Raw genomic sequence first — 27,527 nt, 5'->3', positions numbered from 1 at the left:
GAAAGGCCTAAGTAACAGGTTACCCAGTAGCAATCTGGCTAGTGAATGGAGGCGGCAGAGGTAGCAGGCCCAGCTCTGTCCACCAGAGGGCAGCCGGCACCCAGCAATGAAGCCAGCGAGGCATGGAGGGTGAGGACAGATAGAGCTAATTCACCATCTTGTAAGACCAGCAGCAAGAAATAAGCACAGAAAGCCAAGGGGAGTCGAGATCTGTGTTTGCTCATCCTGAGATGATTATCAACTATTTCCTAAAATACTGAGAAAACCAGGCCACGTGACTTCCTGTCTCCATCCCCTCCCAACTTCCCTTGCAACTCTATTTTCCATCTCTCTGACTTGCTGTGACAAGGAGTCATATGGTAATGAGCCAGTAATCTCCAAATTCACCTAACTTGCTCTTTAATGATACGCTATTTAAGTCTGTCTGACCACCTGCCTCGGCTCTTATTTTTCACTCATTTTTTCCATCCTCCCTTTAGAGGTTTCCTATCACACTTTACAGCCTCCCTCTGCCAAGTCCAACAGCCCAAGTCCTGGCATCCAAATCAATCACTTATTGTTCCTGTTGACACTTGTTCATGGTGGCTCACTTCCTTAGATGAGTATTTAATTTGCTCAGTAATTTTTCCGGACAGCCTGCGACATGTTGACATGTACTATCTGGGACTCCTGAAAGAAGACCCTTTTCTCCCAAACATTTACGTTTTCATGACAGACACCAGGAGATTCCAGCCTAGAATCATCTTAATTTGGGGCTGGGTTTGTGGCTCAGCGGTAGAGTGCTCCCCTAGCATAGGTGAGGCCCTGGGTTCGATCCTCAGCACCACATAAAAAAATAAATTAACTAAAGATATTTAAAAAAAAAAGAATCATCTTAATTTCTCAGCCCTGGAGTTATTAGACCTCTGGAGTAAACCTGAACTGGCTAGGTGACAGCAGACCTAAGATTACAATCTCTGTTGAGGTTCTTTTACTTTCTCTCAAGAGGGGATGGAGATGTCAGTTCCCATTGTAACCAGGCAGATTCTCCAAGGCTTTTTCACAGGGTCAAAGCCCGAGTGACCTGGCTTCCAGGAGTGGGTTGAGTCCCAGGCAACTCATCTCTCAAGCTCTGAGTTCTTGGAATATTTTCCTCCTAACAGCACACCTTTCCTCTTTTGTATTGAATCACCGCTGGGATAAGCTTACTCTGAATTTTCTTCTGACCCTTGAGATTTCCTGTATAAAGGAAGTATCTTCATTAGTATTACTCTGCATTTAGGGTTCAACCCCCAGTACCAAAAAATAAGTTATTAGGAAAGAAAAATGTCTCTAGTGCTTTACCTTATTTTTTAAATTTCCTGTGGCTGAATTTCCCTTACCAGAAGATCATATAATGGTGAAGAGAAGCAAGAACAAAGACCTGGGAGTGTGTTGTGTGTGCACAACTGCAGGCCCTGCAGGGCTCCAGTGCTGGAACCATCTCTGTAGCAGCTCAGCCTCAGCTACTGGGCAGGAGCACCTCTCCCTCGGCCCTCCAATTTGAAAACTAGGGGGAGGGGGCACAGAGCCCGTGTCAGGCCACTCACAGTGTACACCTTCCCTCCCAGGCCCAGTTCAGTTTGAGTCAGAAAAGGAATATAGCCTTTTTATTGACTACTTTAAGTAGAACAAACTAAATACATATTTAACAGTTTTGGTTCATTTATACAGTACATTAAATAAGTTATGCACAGAGTTAAGTAACAAAAGTTCCTATCAGAGTAAAATGACAAAGCACAGAAAAATCAGACTAACGAATTCTGTGGGTCGTTTCACATTCATGTTCCCCTTTGAAAATTGCGCTTTGCGGCTTAGTTTTCTAATTATTTACATTATCAGCTTTCTTTTATGGACGGAGCCTTTGTAGCCTTATCAGGAAATGGAAAGCCATGTCAGTGGGCTGAAGGCCTCTTAGCCAAACAGCCCTTTCAACCATTCACCGAATGCTTATTGCCGTTTCTCTCTGCTGACTCCAAGGCAGGGACGGGGCTGTCCCTGACAGACACCAGCCACACATGCCCTATTTGGTTTAAGCATCAATGAGAGTATACACTGGCAGCTGGAGGCCTGACCAGATGGGGGGGTGCGTGGGAAGCGTCATTTTCTGTGGCTTGGAGGGGGCCTGCCCTCAGGCTTCCCAACCTCCTGGCTCATGATGGGAAAGGTCACCTGCTCCATCATCTTTGGAAATGAGCATGTCAATGCACCGGAGCAAAGAGGCCGGTAATCAGCATTTTGGTTTCACAAGAACTATCAAGTGGGAAGGGGCCTGCCGAACAGCCGGCCCTGTTGCCCAGTTGGGCCCAGGCAGGGCTCTTCTCTGACAGCTGGCCATCTGGCCTGTGCTGGGACAGTCGAGGTCCTTCTGGCTTTTCTCACATTTGGTTTAAACATGCTGCCACCCAAGTAAAAACCATCCAAAAAACTGGCTTGGAATCCACAGCCTTTGAACCTTGGTTCTAATTCAGTTATGAAGAAAGTCCCCAAGATGTATCATACTAGTAATGCTTTATTCCATCCGCGGCCCTCTACAGTTTCCAGAACAAATGGCCATCTGGTGGTCCTTTATGCTCTCTCTGGACAACTCACTACCATACATTCCAATTATACTGTTGAATCTTCAAACACAATTGCTGAGATATATTCCAGAATGACCCGGACCAATGTCTACAGCCTTGTGAGCAGTGACAGTTGGGGATCACTTCAACTTTGGGACAGGGTTGTGCAAAGAAAGCAACATGTAGATGTTTCTGTCTGGAAGCTAAAGATGCACAGGTTGACACCAAGAAATGATGAATTCTAGGGGAACTGATGGGCAGATAGCAAAGGGTCCACACTGCAGAGGGGAGCAGTCAGTGCCAAGCATAGACCTGAGGTTCCCAGATGCAGATATCCTGGCAGACACAACTCAGGGGCGCCCAAAGAATGATCCATCCACCCAATCTGAGCAGATGTGCCGAAATTTTTTTTTTTTTTTAAAGAGAGAGTGAGAGAGGGGGGAGAGAGAGAGAGAGAGAGAGAGAGAGAGAGAGAGAGAGAGAATTTTTAATATTTATTTTTTAGTTCTTGGCGGACACAACATCTTTGTTGGTAGTGGTGCTGAGGATCGAAACCGGGCTGCACGCATGCCAGGCATGGCGCGCTACCGCTTGAGCCACATCTCCAGCCCCAGATGTGCCGAAATTTCAGCCCTGGAGCTGGGGATGTCCTCACCTCACAGGGTGGACTGCCTATTCCTGGGCTTGAGTCATCTTCACGGTTGCATGGAGTCAGGACAGTGCAGGTGAAAGGGGACACAGAGAACAACTGAAGATAGAAACCCTGCCCTCAACTATCCCTTGGGACACTTAAAAAGTCAGTTCCAAGCCAGGTATGGTGATGCACATCTGTAATCCCAGTGACATGGGAGACTGAAGCAAGTTCAAGGCCAGACTTAGCAACTTGGTGAGGCCTAAGCAACTTAGGGAGACCCTATCTCAAAGTAAAAACTAAAAAGGGTTGGGGATGTGGTCAGTGATAAAGCATCCCTGGGTTCAATCTCAGGATCCTCCCCACCCCAACAAAAGAAAGAGTTGGCTCCTACTTTGGCCACATTTGGTGTTCTCTGGTTCTTGCAATCATTCTTTTGGCAAAGAACTCATCAGTGTCCCTCAACAAGTGATGCTGAGCACTGGTCTTATGCTCTTTGCTTCTGGTTTCCATGATAATATCAAAGAGCCTCTGACTGCCTTGCCCTGCCCTCTTTTGTACCATCATCCCAGCCTCTTAGCCTTTTTTATTTCCTTAAATTTTTAGAGCAGAGGCCAGACCTCTGAGCAACCTCATTATACGGATACTACTTCTTTTAAATCCTAATGGAGATGAGAAAGGTGGGGGGGTGCTTTATGCTCAACCCCAACCTGGGACCGGGACTCACATCTGTTCCCCCAGCCACCTACCTCACCTTAGGTTCTGCTCTTCCCCTCAATTAGGGAGTTGGATTAGAGAACAGAACCAGAGAAAGGGATTCCTTAAGTTTGAACAGTTAGTCCTGTACTGATGCCCTAGTGACTTGTGTGTGACACTGACCAGAATGAACATAGGGAATGGTCTGAGAACTGTGGTGCACAATTCTGCTCAGGTCTGCAGACAGGCTGCTGATGTCACATGAGCAAAGCAGTCTGGAACAGCATTACAAAGACTTGGAAACAGGAATTGTCATTGAAACCAGAGCCCACAGAAGTAGGCCAGGCCCTACACCCAAAATCGACCTCAAGCCCTATAAGTATCATATTGGTTTTGGCTCTTTATTCCAGCCAATAAAAAACCTGAGCTACCCTGGCTAGTCTTGTTGCCAGTGAAGATTTTAAAAAGCTGTTTAGGTGTTCATCTAACTTATTTAAGGAAAATAATCCGAGGACAGATCCAGTATATAATGTGAGATGCCCTCCTTCCACAACTGAGTTAGAGGCTCAAAGACCTTTTCAGAAGACACCCCTTTCTTACGGAAATGTGGGTGCCCAATCTGAGGATTGACTCCATGTCTAGTAAAGCCAGGCTGCCCCAGCTGCTAGGGCTCCAGGAGGTAAAGGTGGTGGGGACACAGCCATACAGGCTGACGGAAAACAGGGGTTCTTATGTGGTCAAGGAGCATGATTTTCTGTTCTGAGTCTACCTTGCTTTACACGATGGAAATCTAGAGATTTTAAAGGTGTCTTGTATTGAGTGTCTAAGACTGGAAATCCTTGGTTAAGGTGAATCAGGTGGGTTCTAAAGGAAGATGCCCCTCTATGCAAGAATACCACTGTGTCCATCCCTCTCCTGCACTCTGTCTGTGTGAAGGTGGTGATCTAACCGGCTCTCAAGCCAGCAGGAGCAGGGCTAACCACGTCACTCCAACTGATTCCACGGGACAGAACACTAGAGGCTCAGAGGTGCCAAGTAGGAGGGGCAGGCAAGGACCTTGGGCTCTCGACAAAACCCAAATGGCAGGAGAGAACCCGTGAGGCAGTGGCCACCACTGTGAAAGGGATACAGGTAATGTCAATTTGGAGTGCCAGGAAGCAGGAAAACTCCTGGAGACAGGAGGAAGAACAAACGGGTCAGGCTTGCTTTCCTAGATGAGTCCCACACTCCACGAACCTTGCCGAGATCAGAGGGAAGGTACTGAATAGCTAAGGGAAAGTAAACTGAGACTGTGCCTGCTAATGACTCCATGGAGCAGGTCTGAAGGATTCCTTCAGGTCCAGGAGGGCTGCTCAGAGAAGACCAGGCCTTGGTGGGTGGGGCAAGTCCTACAAACACACCACAGCACATCCAGGGTGACAACTGTGGCCTAAAGGTGTCAAACAGAGCCCGTGGGCAGAAGATGTCCACAGCAGTCTGGACGTGTGTGGTCTGAGAGAGAAAAGGACATAGAACGAGACAACTGTGCAAACAGCCAGGTGAGGGCAGAAGGCTCTGCATCTCTAAGGATGATCCACTCAGTGATTTGATGACAGGAGGTGGTCAACATGCTCAGAGAGAAAAGACTAACATGATGAAGTTTCATTCTCTCTTGGACAAATCCATGCGCTGGAAAATATTTTCTGCCAAGCAAAATCAAGAAAGAGGGAGAAAAATGGGTTCCAAAGTAAAGTAGCCAGCCAGGTTGGAAAATCTTGTCCAAAATGATTTGTGTTGCTTAGGGAAGATTTATTTATTTTTTTATTATCATGGGTGCTCATATTAAAGTGGTGACTTCTTTCCTCTCATTTCTGAGCATCTTAAGTCTGAAAGCAGGGTTGAGGAGGGAGTCTCAAGTGATGCTTTTGTTATATCCAAGTGCCCATGAAGCCAATCAGTGTCGCCTTCTGAGGATGGAAAAGGGCTCAAGGAGCTACTCAGTGGGAGGAGGGAATCCTCCTCCTCCTCAGACTGCTGCCAGGCTCAAGGCCTCTGCCATCTGAGGACCTTGGACAGAATGGGAGATAGTGCATGGCAAGCTGCTGCCAGCCTGGCTGTCACATTCATCAGTCTGCTGACTCAAGGATCTGGGGAAGTTGTGGCCTCCAAGGAGCCAAGCCAGCTTCAGCAGGGAGGGAACACACCATGAAAGCCCCCAGAAGAGGCAGCTCAGATGGGTTGCCTGTGTGCAGAGAATGGCACTCGTTCTACCAGGACATAGATGTAAGTCCAAGACAGACCACGGAGTGCTGCTTGGATGTTTCCTGCTGCAGTTCATTTCTTGCTGATGACCCAAGCTATTTATTCCAACAGCCAGGCCCTTTGGTGCAAAGGTTCTGTCATTCAGAGTGGTCATCAGAGAAGTGGAACTTGGGTTTTAGAGTCCATTGGTATCAATGGCTGTCACAGAGGCAGGAGTTGAGGAACGTGAGGTGGCTGCTGAGGTCTTGTCCAGGGCTGGGCTGGGCACACTGCAGTCAGCAGACCTGACCGAGGAGCCCCTCCCTCCAGGAAGCAGTGGCCGGCCCTGGCTGTGGGGACTCTGGCCATGCAGGCTCTGGCCACAGAGGCGGTGGTGCCGCTCCCAGTCCTTGTGCTGGCAGAAAGAGCCGCAGTACCGTGCAATATTGCAGCCACTGCACGTCTCACTGGCTTTGCGGCCACAGTTCCAGCAGTTCTGCAAGACACAGGTATCATCAGTTAGTGGTTGCTGGGATCTTGGGGGATGGACTTGTCATGTCACTTTCTCCTGCATGACAGAGCAAGGGCTGTGGAGCTACACACTGTGGTTCAGTCCTGCCTCTGCTGCTATCTGCATAACCATGGGACATATGCACCCCCTTTCTGAGCATCCTTCATCTGTAGAGCAAACAAACTTCCTTCTCATGGGGCCATGGACAGAGTGAGGGCCTATGCGAAGACACTTTGATCAGTACCAACTCTAGAGGGTGGTTCTCATCTTCTGCTTAAGGCACAGATTCTCTCTCTCTTTTCTCCCCTTCTTCTTTTTGGTGGTACAGGAGATTTAACCTGGAAGTTTTTTTTTATTTGTTTATTTTTTGTGCTGCTGGGGATCGAACCCAGGGCCTGTACATGTGAGGCAAGCACTCTACCAACTGAGCTATATCCCTATATCCCCAGCCGGGAAGTTGTTTTTAACCACTAAGCTACATCCCCAGCCTTTTAAATTTTGTAACAGGGTCTTGCTAAGTTGCTGAGGCTAGACACCTGAACCTGCAATCCTGCCTCAGCCTCCCAAGCTACCAGGATTACAGGCATGTACCATCATGCCCAGCAATACTGTTTTGTTTTGTTTTTTAAACCAAAGACTAGTGCATAGGCCAAACCGATCTTAAAAAGTCACCTGGGAGGTGGCTGTGCTACTTCCAATTTTATTCTCTGCCTGTCTTCCCTTCACTGCTGTGTCTCTTTACAGACTGGGCTAGGAACATGGGAAAGTTAAAAGCCTAGTCTCGGGGCCACTCAGCACTCAGGCTCTGGAAGTCTAACTTAGGGCATCTTCTTATTACTTCCTGTACTTTCTCAGAGGGGGCAGGTGTGACCAGGGTTCAGTAGAAACCCTGGGGAGAGTGTACCAGTATTAATTTTATTACTGAGGATATGAGCCAAGTGAGGCTTGGGGAGGGCTGAAGCAGTGTCATGAAGCAGCAATAGAATCAGTCCCTGCACAGACAACCTAACGTCTCCCCACTCAGCTCAGAGGAAGGAATGCATAGGAATAAACCTGGCCACAATGCAGGTCCCAGTGCTGCAGCCTTTCTTTCCTGTAGGCTCCCTAAGATTCACCAGTGACACGCCAATGTTCTGCAGGACCTACTGCTAAGAGAAAAGCTTTACAGCAATGACCAGGTGAAGCTATCAGCCAGCATTCCTGCCCATGAAACCAAGACTAGGAGAAGCCAATCTCCAGGCTGGCTGTGAAACTACTTAGGCAATAATCATCATCCCTACTGCCAATGAAATCAGGATGTCTGACCTGAGTACAAAACAGGCAACAGGGCAAATATGGATGCTGGGGTCTTCTTTTTTTTTTTTTTTTAGAGAGTGAGGGGGGGGGACAGAGAGAGAGAGAGAGAATTTTAACATTTATTTATTTTTTCTTAGTTCTCGGCGGACACAACATCTTTGTTGGTATGTGGTGCTGCTGGGGATCGAACCTGGGCCGCACGCATGCTAGGCGAGCACGCTACCGCTTGAGCCACATCCCCAGCCCGCTGGGGTCTTCTTGACCACCTTGTATGTTGTATAAATGGGAAAACCAAGGGCCAGACTTTCTAAGGTTACAAATGATCAAGGGGCTATGCAAAGTCTGGAACCTAGACCTCCTGATACTCCATGTATGAATCTGGTTTCAAAGCACGTTAGAAAAGACTGCCGATGCCCTGCTAACACAGGCTTCCCAGGAAACACACTGTAGGGAATGTCAAAACTTGCCAACACCAACACCAGAGGACCAAAATAGGGAACAGATGTAATTCTTAGGTTACATTTACAGACCCTCAAGCAAACTGTGTTCCAGACAATTTCCTACTATGGAGTCCAACAGGCTGACTCCCAAAAATCCTTTGGCTGAATGTTGTCACTTGTGGGGAAGAACCCAGCTGCTGCCTCACAAGCTGCCACCAGCAGGATGGGCAAGCCTCTTCTTCTTCGGTCCACAATGACATCTCAGAACTGGATCACAGTATTAAACCTCTGGTACTTTCATCTTGGCTGCCATTATTTTTGAAAAAGCTTTTGAAATACAGAAGGTTTATGAAAGACAGAAAAACAAAGAACACAGCCTCCCCCAGAGGCATGCTCACAGACGTGCAGAACAAGAGTGTCAGAACAGCCATGGGTGACAAGGACAGTTTCCCGTTCTCTTTCCCTTGCTGGGCTTGTCCCTGAATTGACTAAGAGGGGTTTATTTTTTCCAAGATATGAGACAAACTCAGGTGTGGTGCTGCATGACGACTCAGCAGACTGAGGCAGGAAGACAACTTGAGCCCAGGAGTTTGAGCCAGGCTGGTCTCAAGACCCTAATGAAACAACAACAAAAAGAGCCGGGCGAGGTAGATATAGGGCAGTGATCCCAACAACCTGGGAGGCTGAGGCAGCAGGATAGAAAGTTTGAAGCCAGCCTCACAACTGAGCGAGACCTTGTCTCAAAATAAAAACATAAAGGGTTGGGGATGTAGTTCAGTGGTAAAACACCCTTGGGTTCAACCTCCAGTGTAAAAACCAAAGAAGAAACAAAAAAACCCACACAAACACACACACAAAAACCCCAAAACAACAACAAAAACCCCCAAACCTTATTGTAGTCACCCTTCAAATCAGCATTCAGCTATAGCTTTGAGGCAAGAAGCTGATTCTTAAGGATACCCTGCAAGTGTGAAGAAAGCTGGGACTGGAGCTCAGGGCTCCTAACCTCTAGGACGTAGCCAAATTATGCTCTGTGGTTACTGGGGCAAGGTTATAAACCTTCCAAGTTACTGGTCATGGAAATCATAAATATGATTCCTTCCAGAATTTCCATTGTCAAATGGGGGCTATCACTTATGTCAGCATTACTCCAAGTGTGGGCCAGGGTCCACAAGAACCACCTGGTGCTTTCCAGAAGCCGTGGAACCTCCCTGACCTTACTGCGATCCTCACAGGGGAAAGAATTCCCCATTTTACTGTTGCCTGGTAGCCCATTATGTTTGCCAGGAGACCCAGGCTGGGAAAAGAACATGTCCTATGGTACAGACAAGGGGACCTCTCACTTGTCCCTTCAACCTAAGGCACTATAGGGAAGCTGGGGTCTGGGGCTGTGCTTTGTGAGCCGTCAAAGTTTACATACTAATGGCACAACAAAATTCTTTCTACCTGCACAGTGCTACCAGGCCAACAGGAGGGCGCTACTATATCCACTGTACACAGAAGGAAGCTCACTCTTAAGGGTACACTGCTGGTGTGAAGGAAGCTGGGACTGGAGCTCAGGGCTCCTAACCTCTAGACTGCTTCCTCATACCAACCAGTTTCTCACAAGGTAAAAGAGAAGGTACAGATACTTGATAATCAACTTTGAGGAGAATTTTCTGGGATGAAGTCCCAAGAGAATTGGTCTTTCTGGTCAGTGAAAACTCACCCAAAGCTTAGGCCCTCTATTCCCCTCCTATTTTGGAAAGCAAGTTTGCTGAGATAGAAGTTGCTCTACCCCTGACCTACAGGCCACTCTGTGAGCTGTTTAAAACTACAGCTTCTTGGGCTGGGGATGTGGCTCAAGCGGTAGCGCGCTCGCCTGGCATGCGTGTGCCCCGGGTTCGATCCTCAGCACCACAAAACAAAAAAACAAAAAAAAAAAACAAAAAAACTACAGCTTCTTAAAAGCACAACCCTCTAATGGACAGCTGGGATTATAGCTAGGCAGTCCAGACTCAGAATCCATGTTCTTAGCCAAAAGCCACATTCCTTCTTTGGAGACAGACACAGTTAAGGATAAACATAGATATAAAAGTAGATAAATACGGGCAGATGTAAATATATTGATATAAATAGTTAAGGATATAGAATTAAACACACAAAACAGAAATAGATATTATTGCTCAAGAATCATTCTATAGAAAAAGTAGGAGTGGAGAAGGAAAAGAGAGAGGTTTACAGGGAACTATATTCTCATAATTGGTATCTTCACTATAAGAGAACCAGAAGGCTTTTTACTCCTTCTGCCGCAGTGACAGGACAGTTAGGCATTTTCATTCCCACATTGCAATGCTGGGCCTTGCTACACTGAATTGGAACACTCAAATAAACAAAAAAGTACTTTGATTTAAAACCACTTTTGGGACTGTTAAGTTTCTGCCATACACCCCCACCCCCTTTTTCAAGTTTGTCCTTGTTACACAGAAGCATCACTAAATTATAGGCTCCAAGTCCTGGGCACTGGGCAAGTCTGTCCAATCTGTCACTTCCATCCATAATAAGTTTTATGCTGCATCTACAGATTATGGGATTCAATAATACCTACCTTCCATGATCATTGTGAGGATCAAAAAGAAAACACACGTACATAGGTGGGTTCACTTACATAGCTGGGTTCTGACACCCAGTCAGTCCACTCAAGTCAGTTATCATTATCAAGCAATGACACAAACTCTACCCTTAAGATAAGTTTTCAAAACTTAAAGTAACTGTAATGAGTTTTTTTTTTGTGTGTGTGTGTGTGTAAATACAATACAATAATTTAAAGTGAGAAATAAAAGTGTTCTGATATTGACTAAAAATTCTAGTCTCGTCCACGAGTGAACTCTGTCTTCCTGTTCAGCACTTGAGGCAGGCAGTGCTGCTCCCCGAAATGCCCAGCCCCAGGCCCTAACAGAGCGCTGACCTCAGTCGACTCTTCCTGCTCGTTGATGACGAGGAAGGCATCCTCTGCAGCCTGTCGTTTGACATCCGCTATGGTCTGCTCCATTCGCGCTCTCTCTGTTGCAATCACTTCAAAGGCTTTTTGCTCAGCCTCAGCCACGGCCTTCTGTACTTCTGACATGGCCTGAATTTTCACTTTATTCACAGCTTCTTCTAGAAGAAAGTGACAGTAAAATCAACTGGTCAAGAAATCTTTCCCCCCACCCCACAGCATTTCCAAAGATGGAGCAGAGACAAGATGCACAGGGGTAAACACATGGCATATGTAGGTATATTCATTCTTACAATCACTTGTCCATTCATGCAATAATTTTTTGGGTGTGCAGATGGAGGTACCTACTGTGGCGGGTTTGGGGATACAAAGGAGACAGAACATTGTCCACACTCTCAGAACTGTTTTTCTTATCAAGTATAATAGTGGCTTAGGTCCATCATGTATGTCAGTATGAAAGGCTAAAGTTTGAAGGAGAAAAGTGGGAGGGAAGGATCAAAAAAACATGCTCTGCCCAGGACAGTGGCACACGCCTGAAATACTAGCAACTTGGAAAGCTGAGGCAGGAAGATCACAACTTAGCAAGACCCTGTCTCAAAAAATAAAAAGGGGCTGGAGATGTAGTTCAGTGATATATTGAACCCTGGGGGTTCAATCCCCAGTATCAACACCCCACTCTCAAAGTGCTCTGGTTGAGATGGCAGGAGGAAATGAGATTTTGGAAAGTTTTGCATGCCTTATTTGGCCTTATTTTCTAAAGGAAATGTGAACCCCTTAAAGGATTCTCTGCAACTGGCAGGTTGTGGTAGTCATCCAATTGATAGAAGAGACTGAATTTAGGCAGGAGCAAGTGGCACCCAGGAAGGGAAGAGCCAAAGATTGGTAGCACTAAAGGGTCTAGAAGTGGAGGTCAAAGAGATAGAAGTGTTAATGTAATGAAACGGGTGATATGTAAGAAGCTGGTGTGGAGGCAAATGAGATGGTTTGATGTCTCTGGAGAGCCAGGTATAAATGACCAGGAGGCAGAATTGTTCACATGATATTGAGCACCGCAGAGAAACAATCTGCAGATACAGATCTAAGTAGACTGCCCTGTCCAGTCACCATCACACCACCTGGTGACTTCCTCCCATCTCCATTACCCTGGCTTGGTTTCCATAAGTGGACACTCCAAATGACATGTTCTATGCATCTGAGCCTCAATCTCCAATGTGAATGTGAATGACCTTCCACATGCATGAGTCCATAGACTACACAACTGCTCTCTGAGTGGTACAGGTTGTTCTATCATGGTCCACTTCGCGAAAAAGGAAACTGAACTCCGTAAAGTCGCAAAACCCTTGGCTATCTGCACAACTCCTGCACTACGTATGCCTTGTAGTCACCTGCCATTGCCACCGTGAACCTCTGGACTGCTCTGATGCCGAATGCCCTTAACTGTCCACACTCCACTTGACAGAGAACAAGATCTTTGGCCAGGTGCAGTGGTGCAAGCCTGTAGTCCCAGCAGGTCCGGAGGCTGAGGCAGAAGGATCATGAGTTCAAAGCCAGCCTTGGCAACAGCGAGGGACTAAGCAACTCAGTGAGACCTTTCTCTGAATAAAATACTAAACAGGGCTGGGGATGTGGCTCAGTGGTTGAGTGTCCCTGCGTTCAATCCCCAGTAACCCTCCCCAACCAAAAAAGGGAACAAGAACTTTGGGTTACTTCCCCCAACTTAGCCCTCTTTCAGCAGGAAGCAGCTTGGAGATGCTGGCATCTATTTTTCCATAGAAATGGAATGTAGAAATTGACAGGAAATACAATAGTGATTCACTTTATGCTCTGAATATAGCCCTTACTGCTCTGCCACTGTGACTTATTTTTAAAATGCACCTGTTCTTTCTCTTCCTCTCACCCTGCTCCTCTCTAATCTTTCCCCATCCATAATCTCAAGGGAAATAGGATTACTGTTCTTCCCCTCCTAGACAGATTTATCTGTCCTTGAGTACACACCCACTATAGGAATGAAGTAATCCAGACTTTGGGGATGGCACCAGAAGATCTCAGAAACTGGAAATTTTCCAAATTAACAAGTGAATTATAAGTCCAACAGAGAACACATGGAATGCAGCCTTTGAGTCACCTCTTTAGTTCTTGGGATGAGCAGAACCACAACATCTGGGACAGGAGTCCCTGTTTCTCCTTTGCTAGCAAAGCAATAAACCTCTTTCCTTAACAAACAAAGAAAGACTACATAACTTAGATGCCTAAGGAAATCCTTCCATGGTCATCTTTCTCTTATGATTATCTTCATTTTCCAAAACTATATCCCACTTATTATGATGGTGATATACATTTTCCCATTTCCAATTGCATGAAATTTTCTAAATCATTTTGAATTTTTATTTTGTTGTGGTATCAAACTATAAGTTAACTATAAGTTAATAGATATTTTGGCATTTTCTATATTCAGGTTGCCTCAAGAATCTACTAAAAAACACTCTTTTTGGTAGGGGATGGAGGGTGTACCACTGAACAACATCTCATAAAAACAGTTTCTTTATCACTTACAATTTGTGTTTAGTCTGGATAATTTGCTTTTGGAAGGAAGCATTCAAAAGCATGGGAGTGAAGAATCAGCATGTAATAACTGTTGGTAACATTTGACCATTTGACTTTTTATATAAAACTGAGGAATTATCTCGAAAATTTTGTCTATAACTGGGCGTTAAGGATTTTGGGTGCTAATTTATTAAGATTCATTTATCATGCACATTCTTGCTTACTGAGGAAAAAATTTTACAGTAAGTTGATCTGTATTTGCCATAGCATAATCTGTCTGTCTATTCATATCCTTTTGTCCATTTGTTTTTTTGGTACCAGGGATTGAACCCAAGGTCACTTAACAGCTAAGCCACATCCCCAGCCCTTTTTTTGTATTTTTTATTTAGAGATAGGGTCTTATTGAGTTCCTAAGGGCCTAAATTGCTGCAGCTGGCTTTGAACTCAAGATCCTCCTGCCTCAGCCTCCCAAACTGCTGGGATTACAGGCGAGTGCCACCATCCCTGGCCTTTGTCCATTTGTTTATTATCTGAAGAGCAGAGAGATTAAAGGGCTGCTCCAAAAGCAACATTGAGTGAATGTGGCAGCAGTGTGAACACAGTGTGTGATGGTAGTGAGGAGATCAGGCAGAAATGAATTCAATTTATATCAAAATCGTGGGAAGAGCTCATTACTTCATGCCTCAGAATGATCCAACAGAAAGGTGAGAAAGAAATCTGGAGGGAGCTATCTCAAACCCCTAACCTGCAAAGAAATATGATAGGCAGCCCAGGACAAGGTGGAGGGGGGGAGAAGCAAGAGCCATGAGATCCACCAGGGGAAGTTTCTAGACAACCAGACAGCCAGTCACCACCCTTTTCCCCAGTGTGTGTCCCCTGCTTAAACAAACTAGTGAGTTCATGCAGGCTCTAAGCAGATAGACACATACCTGTTTTCTTCCAAAACTCCACAGGTACATATCCTGTTCCTGGTCTACTGCTGAATTCCCGCTGAGAATCTACAAAAGAAAGATAAAGAATATAGGGCCAGAAGCTCTTTTAATCAGCAATTTCATTTTATGAAACACACAATTTTTTTTTTTTGGTGGTGATGGGGATCAAACGTAGGGCATCATGTGACCTATCACTACCACTAAGCTATCACTTGGAGCCCTGAAATAGTTTTTTATTAGACTTTTCATTCATTACACTCAAAATGTATTGCCTTAGTCCAAAGAAAAATTCTGATAAAGGAAAATCAGATTATGAAATAATATCAAATATTAATAGTATTTCAAAACAGTAAGATGATAAGCCCACAGAATACATTTGTTTCTGTGTCTCCATTTTCTATTTAACTCTCTCCCCTTGGGCACACACAGGTCTCTAGCTCTGCTTTGTAGATGTCAGGGAGGATAGCTTTAGTTTCTTGGCAACTCAGAATCTCTAAATGTAATTTAAGGTAGTTTCCTTTAAAGTTTCTTAAAAAGCTTGTGAACTAAATTAAGGGAAGGAAAAAATAAACAAGTAGTAAAGAAAATACATAGAGGGGGCTGGGCTAGGGTTCAGTGGCAGAGCGCTTGCCTAGCATGTTGTGAGGCACTGGGTTCCATCCTTAGCATCATATAAAAATAAACAAATAAAAGTATTCTGTCCATTTACGGCTACAAAAGAAATTTTTTTCAAAAGAAAATATAGAGAGTTGGGGATGAAGGCACACACCCGTGATCCTAGCTACTCAGTTTACTGAGGCAGGAGGATCGAGTTTGAGTAGAGCCCTTGCAACTCAGTGAGACCCTGTCTCAAAATTTAAAATAAAGAGAAGAAAAAAAGAAAAGGTGCAGGTCTAAAATAGTGTTAAGCCCAAAAGACACCCCTGTGATTCATTAGGAAGGACATGGGTAGAGGGTGACTCATCATAGAGTGTTTGCCTAGCACATGTGAGGCACTAGATTCAATTCTTAACACTGCATAAAATAAAATAAAAGCATTCTGTCCACATATATTTTTGGTGGTATGGGTGACTGAAACTGGAGGATTGGGGGGGGCGATTACTACTGAGCTATATCCTTAGTTCCCAGTCCAGGTACTTTACCACTGAGCCACATCCCCAGCCCTTTTTATTTTGAGACAAGGTCTCACCAAATTGCTTAGGACCTCACTTAAAAAAAAAAAAAAAAAAGTGTTCTAATTAATTTAATGCTGTCAACAACCAACTATTATTATTTTCTTTGAGCTTTAAAAAAATGTATAGTGTGGTAAAAGACACCTGTTATCTGAGCTACGCAGGATGCTGAGGCAGAACGACTCCAAGTTCAAGGCCAGCCTGGGAAATTTATCGAGACCCAGTCTCAATATAAAAAATAGAGCCAGAGATGGTGGCACATACCCGTAATCCCAGTGGCTCAGGACACTGAGGCAGGACGATCCCAAATTCAAAATCAGCCTCAGCAATTTAGTGAGGTCCTAAGCAACTCAGACCGCGTTTCAAAATAAAAATATAAAAAGGGCTAGGGATGTGGCTCAGTGGTTAAGTTCCCTTAGGTTCAATCCCTGGTACCAAAATAAATGAATGAATGAATAAATAAAATAAAATAAAGACTGAGGATATAGTAGCTCAGCAGCAGAACACCCCTGGCTAACAACCTAAATGTATAGGACAGAGGATCTCTAGATCAGTGTTAAGAGAACTTATCGGAGCCCTAGGTTTAGTGTCCGGTGCAAAGGGGATGGGATAAAATAAACCTAAAATTTGGCATTTTAAAAACTGAGGCGAGTTGGGTGTGGTGACACACACCTGTAATCCCAGCCGCCTGGGAGGCTGAGGCAGGGGGATCAAAACTAGTCTCCGTAATTTAGCAAGACCCTGTCTTTAAATAAAAAATAAAAAGGGTTTGGGATGTGGCTCAGTGGTTAAGTGCCCCGGATTCAATCTCTGTTACTAAAAACTACCACCAACAAAAAAAATAGTTGATTGGGTTACTGGGGATTGACTCCAGGGCACTCTACTTCTGAGCTTCATCCCCAGTTCTTTCATTTTACTTTGAGACAGTCTTGCCAAGTGACCAAGACTGGCCTGAAACTTGCAATCCTCTTGCTTTTCAGTCTCCTGAGTAGCTGGAATTACAGGTGTGTACCACCATAACAGGATAAGTATAGAACTATGTTAAAATGACTTTCTTCAGAAGTGATTACAAATGAATAGTCTGTGCCCCCACCCCAATACTGGTTCAACCCAGATCTCTCAGATCTTGGCTAATTTTTGGAATTACTTCCAAAATCTTCTTGGCCTTTTTTTTTTTTTAATTTTTAAAAAAGATTTATTTATTTATTTTTATGTGCTGCAGAGAATTGAACCAGTGCCTCAACATGTGCTAAGCAAGCGCTCTACCACTGAGCCACAACACTAGCCCTCTGCCTCTTTTGTACACTCCTTCTGGAACTTGTGACTTGGAGTATGAGTAGTTCTTCTAACATTCTTTTTTTCCTCGATGAATGATAATAATATATTTCCTGAAGTTTTCTTTTCTCTGAAGAACTGCTATCAACTGCCACTTTTGTCTTATTACTTCGTTTCCATCTTTCATATTAGAGGCTCACTCTTAACTCTTCATGCATGCCACTAAAAAGTTACATGGGTCAAACATGGTGGCGAACGCCTAGAATCCCAGGGACTCTAGAGGCTGAGGTAGGAGGATAGCAGGTTTGAGGTCAGCCTCAGCAACTTGGTGAGATTCTGTCTCAAAATAGAAAAATAATAAAGGACTGGGAATTTAGCTCATTGGCTCCCCTGGGTTTAATCCCCAGTACCAAAAAAGTTAACAAAAAGTGGCTGAGACTATCTACTATGGTCTTAACTATAGGCAATTATCCAATCTTGCCTGATTATTGGACTCATTGAACAGATATATTCAGATTCTTGAGTCCCTGAACCCTTTAAGGAAGGATCTGTAGAAAATACACAGGCTGACACTCATTTTGAGAAAAAACTGATAGCAAGATTCATTTCTGTCCTTTAACATCCCCCACACATCCCCCCCCACCCCCGTCAAGGGAGAATGTGAGCTATCTCAAGAGTGAGCTTTGGGGGTAAAGCAAGCAATACATTGAAGGGAGACCATGAGTCGCCTCCACAGGGAGAAAGAGCCTAAAACTTTTTAAAACTGAAAATTATTAGATGGTTCACAAGTTCATAAAAACATTAAACATTAGTGTGAAAATTAATAAAAAATTATAAATTGTTCCTGAAAATACTGTGAATCTCAAAGTTTTCAGATGAGAGATATGTTTTTCTTTCATTTATCTATTTTTGGTGTGCTCTATCACTAAAAATATTCCCAGCCCTTTTTATGTTTTTCATCTTGAGACAGGACCTCTCAGTGAGTTGCCAAGGATGGACTTGAACTTGTGATCCTCTGGTCTCAGCCTCCCAACTTGCTGGGATTACACTTGGTTAAATTGGTTCCAAATTATCTTATTTTTTGAGAGGAAAATATTGGTAATAATGATGACAGGATACAGGTTTAGGACCACCCCAGCTAAAACTGAAAATATAGTCAATCTAGCTAGGAGGAGGAGTAGAGGAGTATTGGTAGTGCACAGCAAGCAATGTTTAAACACCACCAAGACATGGAATTCTGGCTTGAGAACACCACCTCTCAGGACTGTGGCCACTCTGCTCTCATGTGCACACATACACACTCACTGATAAAAGGCATGTGGTTTGGAAGGTGAATTTCAGCAGTTTCTGCAAGTTATTATCATGAATATTTTTAAGGGTGGAGATGGTGAGGGAGACCCAAGGGTTAGATTTGTCTGTTTTTGATGTTTTTATCAAAGCAATCACACAAGTACAAATATTCTGATATCTTTCTGTGCTACTCATACATGTAATGGTGCTATAATCCATGGCAGGATCAAGAGATAGGGCTGCTGGTGGGGTGGGAGAGTGGGCTCTCTTAGCCACTGAGCATTTGGACACACGATATTAATTCTGGCTCTGTCTCAGCAAGTTGCAGTCTTTTTGAGACTAACAGCTGTCTTCTCTGGAATGTGCTAGGTCTGTCATAAGAAGAAATTTGTTCTCCCCAATGAACATTTGGGAACTTAAAAGTGGGTGGTTGGGTGGGGAAAGAGTGTGATCACAGATGGCTGTGCCTGTGGATAGGGTACCTTTTTAGTTACTGGGTGAAAGTAAAAGAACATTTTGGGGGATAACTCTGGCTTCTTAAATATATTTTTGAGAGAAGAACTATCTTGTCTCTGCTGCTTCAGGCTGGGAAAACGTGAGATGGGACAATCCAGTTTGATATAGCCAAACATTTTGTGGAAGGCTACCAGGAAGTGGTTGATAGTTTTATTTTCCTGAATGAGGTACTGGGGAAAAGAGGAGGCAAAATGAGGTGAACACTTTCTAGGTTACTCTGAGAAATAAAAGTGATGGCACGAGAATACAGTTGTTATTATGATATGCACAAGGAAAAAAACTCTATTTTTCCCCCACTTTTGTTAGAGCTGGCCATAAGGAAATTCTCTAAACTACCTTGTCTGATTGGTTAGTAGATACTCCTCATTCTACAGAGGTCCTGCCCCGTACCCTGAAGGAAGAGCTGCTGCAAAGAAGACAAGGATGCTGGAGGAGGTGTTGCTGGGTTTCCCCACCCAGTCCACTGGCATTAGATACGCAATGAAGAAATCATAAACCCCCAAGGGTCAGGGCTCAGAGAGCTTCAGAACACATTCAGTTAGCCAGACATGTGGAGATTGCTGAAAGATGGCAGGTCTGGAGAAGGCATGCAAACTCTGTGTCCCTTCCCCCATACCCTTCCTTATACGTCACTTCATCTGTAATATCCTTTATAATAAATCTGTTCCCCTGAATTCCACAAGCCACCCATCCAAATAAAAGAATCCAAGCAGGGAATTGTGGGAAGCTTGGTTTATATCCAAGGGGTCAGAAGCATGGGTAAAGCAACCTGGGGCCTGCGACCGGCATGTAAAGCTGAGGTGATACATGTTGGGGACTGAGCTCCCAATATGTGGTACCTGACAGTACCTCCAGATAGACAGTGTATGAACTGAATTGGACTAGAGGACAGTCAGTGGGTCTCCACTGCTGCAGGACCACTTTTTTGCTGGTGGGGAGAAATCTTTTGTGGTGATTGTAGTGTGAAGAGCACAAGAAGGAAACAGACACTATTTTTCCTGACGGAATAGTACATTCAGCAAGTCTGAATTTAACAACCACTCTTTGATCACTATCTGTGTGTCTGTGCGTGTGTGTGTGTGTGTGTGTGTGTGTGTGTGTGTGTGTGTGTGTGTGTGTATGGGAAGGGGAAAAAGAACAAAATAAAAAATATTCTCATTCTCTGAGGAAGAATGAACATTCTTAGAATATGACAAGTACCAGCACTTCACATATTTTTTCCTTTACTCTTCATAGTCACCCAATTCTCCCTAACTCCACAGTGTAGCACCACTTTTCTTTAAAGTAGAACAGATCTGGCATATTAGCTGGAATCCAAAGGCTGATGTTTACTCTGAGTTCCTTCAGACTCTGCCCTTACCACTGCCGAGTGAATCTGCACTCCCAGGGCTGTGCTGCCTGGAGACCAACTCGGTCCCTGTTTTCCTCATCTCTGTGTTTTCATTAAATCGTCTTTTCCAGTAGTTGAGTTCTTCACGATCAGATTCCTGGCAGCGCCTCAGAACTGCCATGGAGCGCCTTGTTTTCTCTACCATTTCCATAATGCAATTCAGGGCCTGACCAAGAGAGAAAGTAAGGCTGAGATGAGGAAATTCAAACAATAAACACTGAAAATTGAGGACAGGCAAACACAAAATAAAAAAAATAAAAGTTCAAGAATTTTATGGGTTGGGAATAAAGTTTACATCTGGGAGTCTTTCTTACAATTACTTATTAAATATATCCTTACACATTTATGTGGGATTGGTTCCAGGACCCCAGACATAGACATTCAAATCTTTTATATAAAATAGGGTTGTATTTGCATAATCTATGCATATCCTCCCATATCTTAAACCAACTCTAGACCACTTATAAATACCTACCAATATGAATGTGATGTAAATAGTTGTTATACTATGAATACACAAGGCCTACAGCACAAAACACATAATTTAAGTACTGTCACATGTTGCTTAATGATAGGGACATGTACTGAGAAATATGTCATTGGGCAATTCTGTTGTGTGAACATCATGGAGTATACTTCCATAGACTGACAGCCTACCTAGGTGACATAATGTTGTGGGAAGATGATCATAAATGTTGTAAGTCGTTGACTGAAATATCAATATGCAGCAGATATTGTATTACTTTTTTGGATTTCAAAAAAAACCTGTTTTTTGGTAAGTCTCTGCTAAATATATATAGTCATCTGATAAAGCTAGAGATTTCTATAATAATATAATGAAACACAAGGATCAGCAACAATGTTTGCTCAAGGAGAAAAAACTATATATGCCCACTTCAAACAGGCACTGCACATTTTATTCCCTTTTTAAGGCAGGAAAATTCTTCCAAAGGGAAAGAGAACCCAAGCTTACATTCTGTACACTACTAATTATTGTTTTTATTTGGAGGAGTTCCATTTATTTAATTAACACTTTCTATGTGTCCAGCCCTATAGTAGAAGGAAGGAAGGCAGGAAGAGGAAAAATTGGAACGTAAACTCATAAGCCTATGCTTCAACCATTTTCTATATGATCACCTGCTTCATGAACTAAAGAGATCATCCTACCAAGAGCTGAGTGATTCCGTAGCTCTCCAGCTGAGGGAGTAGTGGAGCAGTTTTTATTAAAAGAAAGGATCTCATGGCTCTCATTATGTTCACTTCAAGCATACATGAACTGTAGGTAGTATTAAGAATTAACGGTAATAAAAAGTTAGGGAACTTAAACATGCTAAGCTTCTTACATGGTCAAGATGTTTCCATTCATCAGCCCATTCCCTTTCTGTCAAACGGTGGTCTACCAACTCATCCTGATAGCCTCCATTTAGACCTATTAGAAAATAAAGAATATGAAGAGTGGGAAGAATACAGTATAACTAAATTCTGCCAAGTAAACATACACACAATCTTAAAAACTTTAATCATATCATAAACATGAAAAGATACTCCACACTTACAAGCAGTTAGGTTTTTATTTTTATTAAAAATAAAAACTTCACTGAGAAAGCAGTTCATATTCAACATAATGGGAAAAATGAAAATTTCAGATGATACTTTGTTGGCAGAAAAGTGATATGACTGCTTAACCACTAAAACTAGACTGTGTAATGGAAACAGCAGTGTATCACCAATATTTGATATAGGCAAATGCTTTACTCCTGTGCTATAGCCCGACCCAAATAAACATTGAAATTTCTAGGAATACCATGATTTTGTGAATCAAGGGTACACCAAATCAAGAAGTAACCCTATTTTGAAAAACTCATATGTTACAGACAGTAACACACTGATTATAGTCTTTGACTCATTAATAAAACACTCTCACCATCAGTCTGAATTTACAGGTATATTCATATTGGTTCTGTATTAGTGAAAGAATCTGCTTATTTCATCTTATTTTCCAGTGTAGCCATGTCTGAACACAAACACATTTAATAATGTAATAACTTCTTACATATTACAGTTATGATAGAATATTGATCCTAAAATTGTGGATCTAAAGTAGGCTACAGTATCCATGAAGTTCATTTTAGAAGAGCAAAAGGGGTAATATATTTGCTTAAGAGGGGTGGGTTCCATGATGAATTAAGTAAGGATTAAGAACCATTAGGGGGGTGGGGGGATGGGAGTAGAAGTTCATTGGATTGCACAAAGAGGGGATGAGAATGGGAAAGTCAGTAGAATGAATAAGACACAACTTTCCTGTGTGTGTATATGAATACACAACCAGTGTATTACATCTTGTACAACTATAAGAATGGGAAGTTATACTCCATATATGTATGATGTATCAAAATATGTTCTGTCATATATAACTAAATAAAAAAGAAATAGATGTCAAATAATTAAATATAGTTGTCATTTATATGACAACAACAACAACAAAAAACCATTATAATAGAGGACATGTTTTAAAACAGGTCTGGGAAAAATTAAGGAATCTATAATGAGCCTGGCAGACAGAGTATTGACCCTAAAAGAAACCATCAAGGGAAATCATAAATAATCATTCAAGTGGGGCACAGTAGCACACGCCTGTAATCATAGTAGCTCACAAGGCTGAGGAAAGAGGATGGCAAGTGCTAAGCAACTCAGTGAGACCCTGTCTCTAAATAAAATACAAAATAGGGCTGGGGATGTGGCTCAGTGGTTGACTACTCCTGAGTTTAATCCCCAGTACACAAAAAGAAAAATAAAAATAGATAATAAACAAATAATCATATAAAGTATACTTCAAGATGATAGGGAAAAAAGTCTAAAATTGTTAGAAATACAAATGAAATCTGTTAAGATACATATGGCTAGTTTTTAGCTTTCTTTTCTCTCAATCAAACTGGCAGAAAATGTGTATGTGGAGCTGGGGTGTGGCTCAGTAGTAGAGTGCTCACCCAGCATTCATGGGGCACTGGGTTTGATCCTCAGCACCACATAAAAATAGGATTTGTCCACCTAAAACTAAAAAATAAGTTTGAAAAAAGATAAGAAAATGTGTATGAGGAGGTGGGGTAAATAGATACTGGTGAGTGAAGGCAAGGGCACTATACCACTCTTTTTTTTTTTCACAAGGTCTTCGTAAATTGCTGAGGCTGGCCTCAAACCTGCAATCCTCCCACCTCAGCCTCTGGAGTCACTGGGATTACAGGCACCACCATGCCCAGCTTGCAAGTCTAGTTTTTAACAGATAAATAAAGAGGTGTGGGAAAATAGGAAGTGGGTGTTAAAGGTCAGCAGTTAAACTCCAAAAAAATCTTCTGCAATAAACTTGTTTGAATACAATCTAAAAAATTCTAAAAACAGATCACAGATTAGATTTGTTGGGGTCCCCTCCCCTGCAATTTAATGGTTTGAGGCTAGGATATACAAATTTAACAATCCAGCAAAGGAGATAGTTTTCGCTCCATTGCAGAAATTACTATTCTTGAGGCTTAGAGAACCCAAGCAACTTCCATGAGATGACACAGCTAGTTAGAAGTAAAGCCAAGATTTTTTCCCCCTGGGGCGGGGTTGGGGTGGGGTTTCTGATGATATATATAACCCAGGGGTGCTCTAAAAGCAGAGCAATATGCTCAGCGCTTTTTGTTTTCACTGAGATAGGATCTTGCTGAGTAGCTGAGGCTGGCCTCAAACTTGTGATCTTCCTGCCTCAGCCTCCTGAGTTACTGGGATTACAAGTATGTACCACCGGGCGGGGCAGATGTAGAGGCAAGATTAAAGTTTAGTTATACCTCACCTCCTTATAAAACATTTATAAACTTTCACCGCTCACACCACATTATTTTACACTTCTGTGTTTATTACTATTTAAAAAAATTTTTTGGTACCAGGAATTGGATCCAGTGGTGCTTAACCACTAAGTCACATCCCAACCCTCTTTTTATTTTGAGAAAGAGTCTCCATTAATTGATAACATTGGCTTAGTGATCCTCCTGCCTCAGCATCCTGATCTGTTGGGATTACAGGTATGTGCTATCATGCCCGAATTTTGTGTTTAATTTTTAAAGACTTTTAATTCTAATATAAATTTAGACCTACAGAAATTATGTGTAGTATAAAAAATTGTTATAGGCCAGCATGGTGACACATGCTTGTAATCCCAGAGACTTGGAAATGGAGGCAGAAGGATCACAAGTTCAAAGCCAGCCTCAGAAACTCAGCAAGCCTTAAGCAACTTAGGGAGATCCTTTCTCTATTAAGTGCTCCTGAATTCAATCCCCGCAAAAATTGTTACATAGCTATTATACCTTTTGTATAGAATTCCATGTTAACATTTTACCTCATTTGCCTTTTAATTCTCTATTTTATTTTGAACCATCTGAGAATAAGTGAAGCCCTTTTATTCTTTATTCCAGTGTATTACCTAGAATTTGTTCAGTTCTAGTCTCTATTTATCATTGTATATATTTTGCTATTTTTGTAAAATTGATTTTCCCTTTTCAGATTTTTTTGCCTCTTTTTCCTTCTTATGTTTGAAGGCAGGGGTGCTCTACCACTGAGCTACATCCCCAACCTTCCTTTTTTTTTTTTTTTTCATTTTTTGACAGGGTCTTGCTAATTTGCACAGGCTGTCCTCAAACTTGAGATCCTCCTGCTGTAGACTCCTGAGTAGTTGGGATTGAAGATAAGACCACTGGGCCAGATTTCAGTTTTCCTTCATATAATGGAATAGCAACAATATTTGAAGCCAGTTCAACTTCTAATAAGATAAACTATAATTGTAATATTCTTTTTTATGTATATTATTGCTTCAATTTATCATTGAAAAGAAGCAATAGCACTGGATTTTATTACTGAGTAGGAAAGAAATTAAAGGATTCTGTTAGATTTAGATCTTCAACATGCTGTTTAGGATACTTACTAAGATTGTGGTGCCTCTCACGAGCTTCTCGATGTTCTAGCATCTTATTGGGTTCCCGATATAGGTGAGAAGTTGCAATATCTTCTAACGTATAGTGCTGGAGAGGTGGAGGAGTAGGATGGAACTGACCCCCAGGATTCATAAGGGGCACAGTGAGGGCAGGACTGTGCCTAGGAGCAGGGCTGATGGTACATACTCTCTTGGCTGGAGGCTCAGGAGGAATAGTATCTCTTTCAAAATTACTCTCTTCCCTTCTGTAGAAGAAACAGAAGTGCATATCTGAGCATTCAACAAGAGTTCATGCAAACATTTCCTGAGCACTACTCTACATGTACTGTGCCAGCACTTTAAGCAGGAAGATTGTAATGAAAAGGGTCTTGCTACACTGCTCAAGTTAGCTCAACTCCTGGGCTCAAATGATCCTTCTGCCTCAGCTTAGGAGAAACTGAGACTGTGCCATCATGCCTAGTTTAGGAAAGATTTGAGGCATAAAATGAATGGTCTTTAGGGGCAAAGCATATTATCATATTATAAATTGCTGATTTATTTATTTATTTTTTAATATATTTTTGTTTATTTATTTATTTATTCATTCATTCATTCATTCATTCATTCTTAGTTCTTGGCAGACACAACATCTTTGTTGGTATGTGGTGCTGAGGATCACCAGGCGAGCGCGCTACCGCTTGAGCCACATCCCCAGCCCCTAAAATGCTGATTTATTCCAGTAAAATGAAAAGAGGCCAAATCTATCCATAATCAGGCAGAAACATATAATCCTCATGAAGAGAACAAGTAAATGACAATATTTTTCTATGAGAAGGGAATATGGAAGGTAATGAGTTCAAGTATGTTTTAAGAATATTTTAAGGTCAAACATGTTACTATGGAGGTGGATTATTAAGAATAACAATACGGGCTGGGATTGTAGCTCAGTAGTAGAGCACTGTGTGTGTGTGTGTGTGTGTGTGTGTGTTGGGGGGGAGGCACTGGTTTTGATTCTCAGCACTCAAATTTTTTTAACAAGTCCATCAACAACTGAAAAAAAAGGGGGGGCGGGGACACATAACTAATCCTCTTGTTACTTGGTAGGATTTTTCAATCACTCAGCTTCAACTGTCACCAATTTTCTATTGTTGTTAAAATATTGCTTCCTTGATAAACTACTTGGGATATTGTGAAATAAATATTTGGTCTTCATCCAGTTTCCAGGCACACAAACTCCTAAAATCCTTGGAATCTTCAAAGTGTTAAGTGTCTTTTTCTATGTTAATGACTGATGGCAGGAAGCCCCAGGGTAACTTCCTCAAGGGGGATGGTCCCTGGAAGGACCAAGGCAGCTGCTTTAGAGGGCTGGGACTTTCTGCCCAGCCCCCAACCCCCAACCTCTAGGGAGAGAAGAAAGACTGAAGATCAAATTTATACTAGTGGCCAATGACTTCATCAATTATGCCTATGTAATGAAACTTCCACAAAAATTCAATGGATGGAGAATATTTTTTTGAGGGGGGGGAAATGACAATAGGGACTTAACCCAGGGGTGCTCTACCACTGAGTTACACTCTAGCACCCACCCCCACTTTTTTGAGCAGGGTCTCACTAAGTTGCCAAGGCTGTCCTTGAACTTGTTATTCTCTGGATTGGGCCTTGGAGTAGCTAGGATTATCGGCATAAACCAGCAGGGTCAGAACAAAAGAACAGGGAAGATCCTGGAGGGTGGTGCACTTACCAGAATAGGGTATGGAAACTACACTTTCTATCTCCCAAATCTTGTCCTATTCATCTTTGTAGCTGGTTTTTATTAATATCCTGTGTAATATCCTTTATAACAAACCAATAAATGCCAATGTTTCCAAGTTCTGTGAGCTACTAGAGCTAATTAATAAAATCTGAGGAGCAGATATACGAAGCCCAATTTATATAGCCAGTTAGTCAGAAGCACAGGTAAAACAATCTAGGGTTTGTTTTAATAGTATCTGAAGGAAGCATGCAATTTAGGGGTCTGAGCCTTCAAACCACAGAATCTGCCATGGTATTTCCAGGTAGACAGCGTCAGAACTGAAGGACAACCTCTACAGAACTGATTGCTTGCCTGATGTATGGG

General features: G+C 42.7%; 1 protein-coding gene across 3 annotated transcripts in view; it reads right to left on the bottom strand.

Annotated features, from left to right (window-relative positions):
* Positions 1-1,613: 1,613 nt before the first annotated feature.
* Cbfa2t2 (CBFA2/RUNX1 partner transcriptional co-repressor 2) overlaps positions 1,614-27,527 on the bottom strand; it is a 141,115-nt gene continuing 115,201 nt past the window's right edge. For 2 of the 3 annotated variants that reach the window (XM_078051636.1, XM_078051634.1), the window contains 6 exons: positions 25,424-25,677; positions 21,813-21,898; positions 20,440-20,635; positions 14,824-14,892; positions 11,321-11,511; positions 1,614-6,622 (listed from right to left, as the gene is read on the bottom strand). In XM_078051636.1, the coding sequence (XP_077907762.1) occupies positions 6,323-6,622; positions 11,321-11,511; positions 14,824-14,892; positions 20,440-20,635; positions 21,813-21,898; positions 25,424-25,677 (1,096 nt within the window). In that variant the 3' untranslated portion in view covers positions 1,614-6,322. The remainder of the gene's footprint in view (positions 6,623-11,320; positions 11,512-14,823; positions 14,893-20,439; positions 20,636-21,812; positions 21,899-25,423; positions 25,678-27,527) is intronic. The other variant, XM_078051635.1, reaches the window with a different exon arrangement.

Source organism: Ictidomys tridecemlineatus, chromosome 5 (genome assembly GCF_052094955.1).
Source record: "Ictidomys tridecemlineatus isolate mIctTri1 chromosome 5, mIctTri1.hap1, whole genome shotgun sequence".
In the NCBI taxonomy this organism is placed as follows: Eukaryota; Metazoa; Chordata; class Mammalia; order Rodentia; family Sciuridae; genus Ictidomys; species Ictidomys tridecemlineatus.
The sequence above is the reverse complement of the archived record's forward strand: the minus strand, read 5'-3'. Positions and strand labels throughout refer to the sequence as shown.